The following is a 13630-nucleotide window of genomic DNA, read 5'->3' on the forward strand; positions in this document are numbered from 1 at the left end:
AATCATGCTCTTCCCCCCCCAAAAGTATGCATGTATGTATACCTCAGTTTATTGTAAAATTTACTAATATAAAGGATGTATACAATATTCTGTATTTTAAATTCTATTTAGCCATTGATTCTTACAGACCACTTTTTTGTTTTGTTTTGCTTTTTGCTAGACTTTTGCATCTGCAGCCAACCATTGGCTGTCAGAGATGAATTGAGCTCTTTCTCAGCCCTTATTCATCAGGGGTCTTGTTGTACAATGATTACCAAATAAGACATACTTCATGAAATGAATGACTTTTTTCCTTTACATTTCCCTACCATTTTATATATCACAGAATAAATCACATTGTCTCTGATTTTACAGTTCGTTTATGCATGTTTCTTTTTTCCCATTAGTTTATAAACTCCTTTAGAAAGGGAAGTTTACTTTATCACCTCTGTATGCATGGTGTTTTGAATGAACTTGGCATTCATTAAGTGTTTAGTGAATTGAAAGCCATGTTTCTTCCTGACCATGACCAATAATTGTGAACAGACTTTATGTGCTTTTAAATTAAACTTTAGAGATTTTTTTTTTTAGCGTAATGGGACATTTGTTGGATAGCTGCATATAATTATTCATAAACTATTTCTCTAAGCAATCCAACACTCTTCATTTATGGTGGAACTCATCTAGTTAAACTGACTTGGCATTGTAATGGACTGTTTATGTTCTGTTGATGTAAATTTCTGGAACAGGCCTTTATTTGGACTCATGCCCTGTTTTGTGTGTTATCTTGTGCAGGCAGTGCACAGGGACCTGGTCGGGCTTCCTGGTAGGATAGCTGTATATACAGCCCATGTCTCAGAGGGGGATGAGAAATTCATCCATGCACTGGCACAGCACACGGTTATTTTGATAACGCTATTTACTCCCATTAGTAAGAGTGCTTTGTTGGAAAAGTGTCATGCTTTTGTAGAATATTTACCTTTCAAAGGCTGCATAGGGAAAAGTGATACTACCAGGATAGCACATTCTGGGAATCAGACCACAACTCTAATTACTGTGTTTTTGTTATAGAACTAATAACAGGAACAAAGAGACATGTTTATAGGGAGAGACATGATATTTATAGGGAGATCCATGCATCTATGTTACATTTAAATTTCTCTGAACCCTAATTTTAGAAACAAGAAATGGTTTTATTCCCCATTGCAAAAACTTCCAGTGTGAAGTCTTGACAGAACTGCAGATCTTTCAACCTGAAACAGAAAAGAGAGTCCAAGCTTCAGGAAAGGAGAAATGCCTAGGCCGCTGCCACTTGTTAACTTGCTAATAAGTTTTTCCCTCCAACAGTTCTTTTAGGAGCTGTGTGATATAAGCAATTTTAAAAAGAACTCAAAAGTTCTAGAGACTCAAAAATGGTCCAGATTATGTGTTGATGCCAGTAGTCCTAGCAAATTAAGAAATTTACGTTAATCCACTTTGGAGAGGCTCATCGGGAGACATTAAAAATGTAGTACTTCAGGCTCATTAAGGGTTAGAGTGGAGTAATTGTGTAGCTAGTAACAAATGTTATAATCACCACTTGAACATTAAGGCACGTTATTCATTGAGACTTGCTGGTCCTCTTCAAGGGTTTTCACAATCGGTAAATGTCATTTGCTTAGAGAAGAAGTTCTACTGATCTGTTAGTTTAGGTTTGGCATGTAGTTTTCCAAACAGAGTGTGTTTTCAGAGGAGGTAAGGCCTTGATAGTAATTTTAAAAAGATACAGACTCTATAGAGTATTTCCTCTTGACATGAAGCGGTACTTAACTGTCTTGAGGAGGGAGCCTGTTCTTCATACAGTGCTCAGAAGAGATTAGTGTAGAGAAGACCTTCTTACTATATTTATTTTGTTTGTTGATAATTATGAGGTTAGTCTAATTTTGTAAATTTGCAATCTTGGAAATAATTAAAATGCTCAGGAGACATCAGATTAAGCCTGAGTTGCTCTTCTTCATCATGAACATTTTAAGGAATTTTATTGTCAGTAACTCTGCATTTTTGTATTTCAAGTCTTGCTTACTCTTTGTAGAGGACACAGTGATGTGCTCATTTCAGAAGACTGTGTAGTCAGATATACTTTTAAAATAACTGGAAGAGATATTGATTATATAAAATATGTATATTATATGTAGTATATATTATATATATATAAAATAACTTGAGATTTTGTTGTTTTAATCTGGATGTATCAGTTACCACCTCAGGCTATCTCTTAATGCCTAACCTAAAATATTCATTGTTGTTTTAGCTATGATTCTAATAAGGCAGGTAATATTACCTTAGTAGAGAAATATGAAACACATGCATTACTTACCAGGTTATTTTGCTGCTACAGGAGAGAAACATTGGAACTCTGCCTTTTCCTAATATAGACCATTGTTATTAGGTTTTTACCTTTATGTGTCCTGTCTGGAAACTTTTTCAAGCAGAGACAGTGCCTTAGTCATCTGTGAAGCTCTAATGCCTACCCATGGGCCTGACACACATGGTAAGCTTCCAATAAATATTTATTTACCAGTGTTGAATTTACAATGGGATGAAATGTTGAATACCAGCTGAAATAGTAGCCCCTGATCCATATCATAGCTTTCCTTACCCCTACAATAAGATTTTTTAAAAAAATCTATTGAACTAATTATAGTTTTTATGGTTAAATTACCATACATTTCATTAAAAATTGACACAGTCACCTCTTTGAAAGGCCTCTTTCATTCAAGAAAATGAAAACTAGCATTGTATATAGAACACTAAAATTATTTGAATTGAATTTCTACTTTTCAGCTAATTATCGTATCACGCACACAAAAAAAATACATGCTTCTCGTCTCAGCCTGATAACTGGGCTAAAAAAATGTCAATTTAGTGAAGTAATAAAATTGGTTGTTCGAGTTATGTACTAGGCAACAATGTTGTTGATTGATTTTAAAAAATCCTAATTATGTATAATGTGAATTTTTCTCCACTGAGGAGTCAGACTGAAAAACTGATATTTTTCTGCCATTTATAAACATTGTGAGTAAAAATCAATGGTTAAATTGACCCACTAAAAAAAAAAAAGCATGGGATCTATTATTGAGACAAGAACATCAGAAAACAAAATATATGTATGAACTCTAACAAGGCTCAAAACAATCTTTTGTATATGTATTAAATGGCTTAAACAGGGCCAATACATTATACGTGCTCAATGGAGTCCATTTACGCTAGTATTCTTTTCACCTATGGGTAGGCGGCAGGTCCTTGAGAGTAAGATTCAGTCACAGGTCAGCAGAAGCCTTGCTGCTTTCCAAAAGTGGGGACATTCTGGTTTCACGTTACTAGACATGTAAATAAATTTGTATAAAATTTATCTTTTTTGCTTTTCTAATCATCATTGCTTCTCTAATATTATATTTGTATTCTATGTGAAAAAGAGATTTTATACTCTCAAATTTACCTAGATATTTATTCATTAGACTCTATTGTTAAATGATAGGAACTTTATGAGGAGATAGGATTAATATTCATAATTCTAACTCCTTTTTATACACATATAGAATTCATTTAGCTGTGATGACTCATTCAACACTGTTAAATCAAGAACCTAAAGGAATGTTTTTAAGGCAGTAATGTAAATATACTAATATTAGTAATTTGATTTCCCATATACATCTGTATATTCTTAACATACAAATAAGATATATGTATCTAGTTTTACAGTTGGCTTTTTTGCTCCTTCTTTCTGATCAATATCTATCAACACCTTTTATATGACAGGTCGTTTGTACAGAATAGGGTATGCAGAAGTATCCCCCTCCCCTTTTTGGTTGTAATGTCTGTTGCTGACCCCAATCAAATAGTTTCCTTCAACTCCTCTAGATGGAAATAAATCCTCTTGTGTGCTCCCTGAGGGAGGAATAGTTCAGCAGGAAATCACTTACTAATCACAGTTCATTAATAACATTGAAAAAATACTTTTAAAATGTCAACTCTGTCATTCATAGAAGATGTATGTTTCCTCGAAGAATCTCTATGAATTACTTGTTTATCCTCATTGCCTTTCATACATTTACATTATACTCCTTAGCACTTCATTAATTTTAATATAAATGAACTGTTAGTTGCATACAGAGTCCTATACAAAATAGAGATAGCAGTTGCACCTTTTCTTTGATTTACTTGTGATTCTCCTGGTCATATAATTAACCTGTTAATTTCACTCTCTACCTGATAACATGTTAAAGGCTGCAGGCAGTGATAAACTGAAGTTGGCTCACATAAAATCTATTCCCAGTTCAACGTTCAGTGACGTCATGTCGGGAGCTTGAAATTGGTTGTGGTGGGAGTACTTAACCAGGGAAATTGGCAAATGCTAAAACTCAGGGTCCTCTCCTCCCCAGAGAGCCTCTTATTGAACATTTGGCAGGGTCATTTCTCTCTCTTTTTAAAAACCATTTGACCATGTGGAATAGCCACGTAGAGTTTTGTTTCCAAATATTTTCTTTCCGCATTGTTTGAAACACTCAGAACATCACTTAATATACCATTCGCCAAGTGAGTGGCCAAGTTACTTTGCCTTTCCGTCCCCCATTGTCCTTGTCTGTAAGGTGGAGATAATAATAGTTCCTACCTAAAGACTGGTGTGAGGTTGAGTAAGAAATACATTTATCTCAGTGTACTGCCACTAAATATCTGGTATTTAAATGCCTGGTGCACAATGAGTACTCAAATGGTGCTATGTCTTATCTCTTTGTATCTAAATTAATTTTTACTGATCTCTTACTAAGTGCTTAGCATTTTGCCTAGTCCAGTGGGTCATTGATTGACAACTACTGCTTGTAACACTGAGTATTGGCTACAGTCCTCTTTTGCTGTTCCAATCTAACATCCTTTCTTCTTTCTGTCTTTTTGCTTAGAAATTTTTTCTCCCTTTATGAGTTTTGCAGAATTTTTACATATTTATCTTTAGTTTAGACATTACGTCCTATAGGGAAATGCCCCCACCTCAGGCCTGGCCTTGCTGTTTTCCTGCCTCTTTGTTTCTGCAACATGCCGAATTTATATCTTTATAACTGTTTTGGCACATGAACCACAATTTTGCATCTTTTTTCCTGTCTGTGTTTGAGAGCGTGGCCTGTGACTTACTACCTTTATGTTCTTACCATTTAGTGAGCTATTTGACTGCTATTAGACCCACAAGAAATACATGTTGAATGGTTATTGGTTGAAGGAATTAGACATGGACTTTGCTCAGAGATGCCTGTTACTTAGCTGAAGAGATAATACATCCATCCACATGCGACATGAAAGTGAACACAAAGCACTTTAATAATGATATATTTGTAGATTTTTAAAATATTTATAATTTATCTTCACATATATATGATGTTTTGAATTAGGTAATACGGTTATTTCTCCTTTACAGATACAGACATTTATGTTCACAGATGTAAGTGAATTTAGGTAGGTCAGCCAATCAAAGTGAAGCAGCAAAGCGCACCTTGTCAATCAGGTTTTGTGATCCTGGGTAAGAAGTTTAAGAGCAGGTTTCTAGTATTTTCTTTTTTTATTCTATTTTTTTGGTAGTTCTTACAATTAGAGAAAACACTGTAACAACCTCTATGTATGTATCTCCCAGCATTTTTAGTGCATCTGTCCATGTACCTATACATCAGTCAACATTTTGCCCATCTTGCTTCAATTTTTACCAATATGTATTTTAAAACAAAACTCAGACATCATTTTACCTATAAATTCTTTAGTACGTATCTCTAAAATGTTAAGGATTTGTTTTAAATGTAACTTTATTTTCAGACCTATCAAAATTGACAGCAGTTTCATTATATAATGTAATACCCAGTTTATATTTAGTTTTTCACAATGCACACATCTGTATATTTTTTTGTAGGTGGATTGCTCAAATGAGCATCTTAACAAGATTACACATTTTTTGTATTTTATGTCTTTTAAGGTTCTTTTAATCTATGATAATACCCCCACTCCCCATCCATGCCTTTATTTGTAGAAAATTCATGTCCTTGTCCTAGAGCGGGTCTGAGATTCTGACCGTGGCTGCTTGCTTCCCTATTGTGTCATTTAACTTGCTCGCCTTGCACTCTTATTCTCTGTAGATTAGAACTTAAAGCTAGAATTGAGTTCCTTTAATGTTATTATTTGGTGGGAATACTTGCTACATGGTGCTGTGAACTTTTGATCACATTATATCAGGAGGGCATAATTTCTTTTGTCCCCACTGTTTTTTTTAATGAATAACAGTTTATTTTTACATGTTTACAGTGTTTTTCTAAATCTTTTTTATTGAATTTATTGGGGTGACATTGGTCAATAAAATTATGCTGATGATGCAGAAACCTATCAGTGAGTTCAGGAAGGCCAAGGCTAACTGCAATGAAGTTCTCCATCAGAATTGGAACCGATGGTTTTACCTCATTGTTGATTATTTCATAGTCCCATGGCTTTTTAAAAGGGATTTTAATTACATCATTCCCGCTGTATTTATTACTTATAATTTTTCTACAAAGAACTTAATAACAATTTGCAACCCCACAGTACAGTTTATATCAGAAAGGTGGAGAAAATGCATGATTCTATCAAGTTTCAGAACTAGATGTTATCTTCTAGTTTAAGATCTAGATATAATTATAGATACATTCAAAATATCCTAATAAATTTTTACAAAGGTTTTCTTGGGGAAATTATTTGAATTATTTCTCCAAAATTTTTTTGATTAATGCATTTTGATAACATTACTTTCTATGGTGCCAAGAAATCCCCTTTTTATACTTTACTCTAAAGGCACCCCTACATAATGGAATTTATTCACTCAGAAGATATTTTTTGAGCAGAGTTTCCTTGGTGAGCACTGTGCTAGATGCTGAGGATGTAGCTTTGTGCTCTGCTTTTTCGTAGAATATATAGTTGGGGTTTGCTTTCTACTCATAATGTGATGTGATTAAAAACAAGCATGTTTTGAATCTGTTTTGCTTACTAGAGTATTTCCTGTTCTATACTACATGTTTTAACTAACGTTATTTTTAGCTGCTTTTAGAGTCCCTGGCGCTAGTGTCTAAAATAGGACAGTAAGGGGATTTGAAAATTAAGTTGTTCCTGATGACCCAAAGTGAAATATCTCCATATGTCACTGCATGTGACCGACAAGGACGTTTTTATTATTTGGGAAAAGAAGATGGAATAATGAGGATTCCCCCCCAAATGAAAAGTCAGTAATAGGATCCTGTGCTATTTTAACATAAGCAAGTGCTTGAACTTAATTTGACTTCTGTTTTAAAGAAGTTTGACATTTTATGGATGTCTTTATCTCTTATAATTAAAGTGTTTTTTTAGGGGTTTTAAAGGTGTTTTTAAATTTTAGAGAATGTACAGTTTCTAAAGCTTTTGGATCATCTTCTTGTATCGCTAGCCTGTGTAATTGGGACTAGTAAGAACTGCTTTATTTAAGGAAATCTGTGACTATACTATGAGATAATGACTGTGATATAATATTGAATTTATCAAAAAATGTACTATGTAAATCTGAGGTTATGACTTACAGTGTTTTGGTAGGCATGTGATATTAAGTTATACATTTTAGATAATATTTAAGTAATCATTATAATTCTAAAGTTCTTAGATGACTTTTCTAGAATAGAAGCTCTTGCTAATGCTAAGATAGTATTATATAGTGGTTATGATTATTTGAGTTGAGGGCAGAATGCACATTTTTGGCATATACTTAAAAGTATTTTTTTGCAATTGAAAATTGTGATGATGAAAAAACTTTACATTCTGCTTGTAAGTCTATGCTAACATGTTTTATGATGTTATGGATAAGTGCTGGGAAGCAAGAGATTTTTAGAATTGGCATGATGTTTGCTTTGCCAGCACCTTAAGAAATTTAAAAGAGATGAAAAGCAGAGCCCTTTAATTGTGGTATCTGGTAACTCTGAGGATTAGACTGAATTTAACTTTGAAGATCAATAAATGGATATTTATGTTATGTCAATTGAAAGAATAGTTGCATTTTTGGCTTGAAAAACCTTAATCTGCATAGCACAAAAGTTGTCAAAAAATTTGCTAACATGTAAATATTGACTTTTTTAACTTGTTGAAAGGGAAGACTAGCATCAAGGATACAAACTTAAAACTCTAAAAGAAGTTGGTGAAAAGTAATTGTTATGCAACACAAAAAGAATACCAGAGGAAAAACTGACAGGGTAGAATAACAGGAAGATTAGTCATTTCTGGAAGGAAAAAAAAAGGTGGAGAGTTAGGGGAAGAAATATTTTAAAATATTTTAAACAGGAATGTAGAGCTGAAAGTGACATGCTAAAAGAACAAAAGTGGGCTTTCAAAAAAAAAGGAAATAATACTGGTCACATTTAATTACAAAATATAAAATTTGTATTAACAACCAACAAAAAGAGAAATGGGCAAAATTTTCTATTAGGGAGTAAGAGAACCCTGTAAAAACAAAAGAATGAATTTTGCTCCTCAGCTGAGGTGACTTCCTTTCGGCCAGCTAGTGATGTTGAACGTGCACAAAGAAAATTTCTTCCTTTTAAAACAAACTAAAGTTCTGCTGTATTCAAGTGTTGGGTAAAATAAAAATATCTGGGGCATCTTAAAATATGTATGCTGTTTGGTTTGAAATAATTTCACTTACACATTTACTTATCTGATGACTAAAGGAATAGCAGTCTCCAAAATGTTAAGAATTATTTTTATTCTTAAAAATATAAGTTGTAACTCTATATGTCTCTCTCTCTCACACACACAGTAGTCTTTAAAAAGAGAAAACAAAAAAGTAAACATCACGTGTGTATATGTGTGTATATGTGTTGACTGGTGGAATCCCATTAATACCTAGTTTCTACCCAAGGTATTTGGGCACTTGTGGGACATATTTTGCTGGACACTTCTTTATAACATCTCCAAGTGTTCTCATCTGTAAAATGGGAATAATAATATACCTGACTTTGTAAAAGGGCTGTGTAATGAGAATTTACTGAACTGGTAGGTACAGGTATTTGCTTGACATGGAAATGCCATTTTGTCCTTTAACTTTATAATCCTGTGTCCAGATATGAAAGACAGGCTTGTATGATGCATTTCCAGCTAACACATGGGAAGATCGACAATGACAGTAGAAGTGATGCTTTGATATCTTATAATGTCATTTGATAAGTTTCATATGTATCCATACTTGACAAATATAAAACTGTTACTTCTGTCGGTCATCCTGTAGTAACCCCCATAAATAACAAATGCCATGAAGTTTATTTAAGTAATATAAGTATCTCTAGGGTTATATAAGCATAACCTCAGAACAAAATCTACTCATTTTAAGATAGAAAGAAAAAAATTATTTAATTGCAGAAAATGGCTTATGTATATTAAGATAAAGACATGAAAGGGCATAAGGGGATAAATGATAATGGAAAAATACAATAAACTATTTAAAAAGATATCAAATTTATCTAATTTAGAGTCTGAGACTGCTATTATTTTGTGAAACCATATGGAATTTATCATTCTGTATCACTGAATTCATTGGAAAGTGATATGCAATCAGGTAAGTGTTTCCTGTTGATTTAATGATAAATTACAGTACTTTCATGGACTATGTGCACATAACTTGCTGAGATAAATTCTAACTCCAGCACAATATAAGCAGTTTACATGAACACCAAATTACTGCTAAACAAACTCTGTCCCTCCCTCCCTGCCTCCCTCTTTATTTCTCTTTCCCCCTCCCCACCCTTACACACAAAAACACAGACACGTTCCCTACACAGACACACTGTCCCCCCCAGAACCGATGCATAGGAAATGTTTGTTTTCCAAACTACTGAAAGCAAGTGTTATCTCAAACATCAAAAGTTACTCCTTTTCCTGGTTTGGAAACACCAAGTCATATTGAGTTGCTTGTAGATTTTTTTTTTTAGCCAGTATTTAGGTTTATTTAAAGCATAAAGTTGTGAGGACAAAATGACTCAGGAAATTTGTAGTGCATAATTAGAGCTTTTCACTTTTAGGTCACCAGTTTATATTTGGCTAACTTCGTATTAGTTAAGGATCGGGTGTAGTTGGTGCAGTGTTTGGTTTCTAGGAGAAGCTGGGGAGCTCACTGCAGCTTTGCCCGTTTTGATCTAAGTACCACCTCAAGTAATATGTTTCTTTCCAGATAAAGCCAAGTTAAAGAAATTAAATAAATGGAAGTAGACCCAGTTAGAGTTGAAGTATAAGAAGATGTTAATTTATTCATCTAACTTCTGTTGATGTTTTAAAAACGAATATGTGATCACACACATTTCTCTGTTTTTAATTGCACTGTCATTAACATCAAGAAATAAGAATTGTAACCTGACTAGATAAGTTTAACAGTAAGAAAAAATTGAAATATACATATTAGTATGACTGCATAGATGAGTCATGATCTTCCCACTGTGTCACTTCGTACTGCCAAGGTCATAAAAATTCTGTGTTATGATCTGTCTTATATAAAAACTTATGACAGGCTTGTATGGGGTCACTTTGTTTTGCTCACTCAAAAGATGTCAAATGTATTTAGAATTTTTGAATAACTTTTGTGTTAATACAATGTTCACACTGAAGACAGATGAGTCTTGTTTCAGCCAAAGAGAAAGTCAGCCTTATGTGGTCACAGTGTCTAATATTACTGCTCAAGAATTTTACAGCCAAAATAGCTGTCTAGAAAGAGGTCAAGAATTGAGACCTTCCTTCTGCAGAAGTATTTGATTATAAAAATAATTAAATGTAAATAGACTCTAATGCATCACCTCAACCTACGCCACATGCACACCTAAATTCCTTCTTGTGAAATGTCATCAAATGGTTGCAATTTCTTACAGCTTGTGGCTAAATTCTAACAGAGGATAGATGCCTTCACCATAGTTGTATTGTTTTTCTGATGGTTTCATGGTTTCTTGGGCTAATTTATATTTGGTTAAAGTCAAAACAGCTGAAGCTAACCAAAATTAGTCCAGAGAGGTAGGATTGCTGCCAAATTAGAGAGACAGATTGGTTTCAGTGTTCTTCATTGGTTTTTCAGTCTTACTTTTGGGACCCTAAGTTCTTGATCTGGACTGTCCGGGATGACCCAGATGGTTTTGTGTCCTCAAGTGCAAACTCAAAGAAGGTCATTTCAGCTGCTGAATAGTCAAACAACTCTCTCGGTCCAGGGCTGGTACATCCCCTATCTCAAGGGATGATCCCTGGGTTTTGTTTTTGTTTTTGTTTTTTTTTGAAGAGTGCTCTATGGTACTCTTTTGATCCCTGGATTTCTAAAGCTTCCTCTAAGCTCACAATTATTGTCTTGGCCCTGCACATAACTACATTTATTTGCCAATGATGGGAGTAAAATATACAAATGACTGCCAGCAATGGTAATCCCTCAAAACAGAATAACTGTCACTGTGATGATAATCAGGTTACTATTAGTGCCTCTGAAAATATGGTACACTTGGAAAAAGAGGCAAAAATTGAAAATTTGTCCATGACTTTCTAAAAATTTGAGAAGCACATAAAGCATTTGTTAATTCCTTAAATTAGTAAGCATCATTAAGAGAAGTGGATGTAGAATTATATAATCGTATTATATAAGCTTATGTACTTTATACATATTAAGTTTTTGAAAAGAGACAGGGATGGGGGCCACCTTCCTCCCATTAGGGTTCTCGCCAGACCTGACCTTCCTTATTCCCTTTAAGTGTTAAACACGCCATCAGCTTTCAAGAGAAAGTAGAGGGTTGGCGTAGGCTTAAAACCATAACTCAGGAGCTGCATTCCCTGGATCTAAGGCTTACATTTGCTCCTTATAGTTGTTTCTTAATAGCTATTTGACCTTTGGCAGCTTACCAAATATTCTATGCTTTGGATCCCTCAGATATGCACCTAATTGGGAGCCTGTCTGCCTTGTTGGGTTGTTGTGAATATAGAATAAATTAATACATGTAAAGGACTGATGGAATTTCAGGGCACACATTAAATACCATATGTATTAGCTATTATGAAATCTTAATTTTACACAAATGTTTCCTAATGTCTACTTATTAAAGGCAAACTTACAATACAGAAACAAATGAAAACTAAAACTAATGTTGCTGTTTTAGTGAAATGCTTAAGAGCTACAGTTTTGGAACTGAGCAGCCTGGCTTCAGATCACTTGGGAGCTCTGTGACTTTAAACCTGGGGTATAACGTAACTGAGCCTCAGTTTCCTTTTTTGCAAAATGGGGTAGTAATAATATTTGGTCTGTAGTTGTTGTGAAGATTAAATGAGATAACACACGTAAAACACTGAGAACAGTGCCGGGCCCTTTATGACTATTCAGTGCATTATCTATTGTTATTACTACTTTGATGATGAAGTGAATGTGTGAAGTTTCTTGTTGCTTTGATAATGAAGTGAACATTAATACATGAGAAGCGCATTACACTCAGAATCTGTGTATGTAGGGTTTCAGTGTTGCTAATTAGAATTGTTATTCTCTACTGTGCAGAGAGCGCCTATCTTGGAGTTCATAATTTTTCTCTAGTAAGTAAATACTTACTACAAAAATAACCTGTTTTTTACATATCCTTTATAGAGCTATTTGAAATTTTAAAAATCTCTAGATAACTTTTTATATCTATAGGGTTTTAGCCCTGAATAAATTAGTTACATAAAGTAAATGCTTTGTTGATGATGTTACCTGCTTAGCTCTATTGTCCAGCCATATTCTAGACACTGATTAAGTTGAACACCACTGGGAAGAAGACAAACTCATCAATACCATCAAAATGGGAATAAAAGATAGAAACAAAGAAGTCATTGTTCTTTCTGTAACATAAGGATCATAACTCCTGATACTTCCCCATCTGTTGGCAGTGTTGTAAAGATTATGAAAACATTAGTGTTGGGGGTGGGGGGAGGGAGTGGTTCTATGCCAGCAAGGCAGATAGAAAATTAGGAAAGAAACGACCAAAATTGCATGATGCCATTTATTTTATATGGTAACATCCTTTCTTTCATTAACAGGAAATTTTAGGGCAATCCACTTGCTTATTAGGACCGGAAAGAGTGAGTGAAAATTTAAAAAAGGATTCATCAAGCCTTCCTAATAATAAAGTACACATTTAAGATCATGCTTTCCATAGAATTAAAATATTAGAATTTCACAGTTACTGTATACTTATCATGTTTGGGAGTAGATTTTAAGCATGATCACAGGAAAACACCTATTTTGACACTGTTGGAAAGGTGCAAACATACAGGTAAACTCTGTCTAGGTGTAGAGTAAACCGAATGCTTGGCTAGCACCCTGCAAGGAGCTGGGTCTACAAGGTCTGCTCCAGCTTCTGCTGCCGCTGCTGCTGCTAATATTGCTGGGAAGGAGACATGGCTGACCTGGCATATCCTTTACTCTTGGTGCTGCAGCAGTTTCAGGAAATGTTGTTTAAGGGAACCTTCTGGATCCTTTTCATGGCACCATGGCGAGAAGAAGCCGTATCTTATCTGTTGAAGATAAAGCATGGAGTTGGCTAATGGATGCTGGTGAGTGAATAAGGCAAATGGGGTGCCAGTTTACTGGTACCTTGGGAGTAGGCTT

The 13630-nt window shown here is 34.4% G+C and overlaps 1 protein-coding gene across 13 annotated transcripts in view; it reads left to right on the forward strand.

Annotated features, from left to right (window-relative positions):
* The window catches only part of MBNL1 (muscleblind like splicing regulator 1), a 166356-nt gene that overhangs the window by 48938 nt on the left and 103788 nt on the right, over positions 1-13630 (forward strand). For 2 of the 13 annotated variants that reach the window (XM_054579732.1, XM_054579723.1), the window contains exon 2: positions 13459-13575. The exons of 10 other annotated variants lie outside the window; for them this stretch is intronic. In XM_054579732.1, coding sequence (XP_054435707.1) covers positions 13570-13575 — 6 coding nt within the window. In that variant the 5' untranslated portion in view covers positions 13459-13569. The remainder of the gene's footprint in view (positions 1-13458; positions 13576-13630) is intronic. One more of the 13 variants, XM_054579741.1, reaches the window with a different exon arrangement.

This window comes from Pteronotus mesoamericanus, unplaced genomic scaffold, assembly GCF_021234165.1.
Source record: "Pteronotus mesoamericanus isolate MK-2021 breed Mesoamerican mustached bat unplaced genomic scaffold, CSHL_Meso_final contig_116, whole genome shotgun sequence".
Taxonomy (NCBI): Eukaryota; Metazoa; Chordata; class Mammalia; order Chiroptera; family Mormoopidae; genus Pteronotus; species Pteronotus mesoamericanus.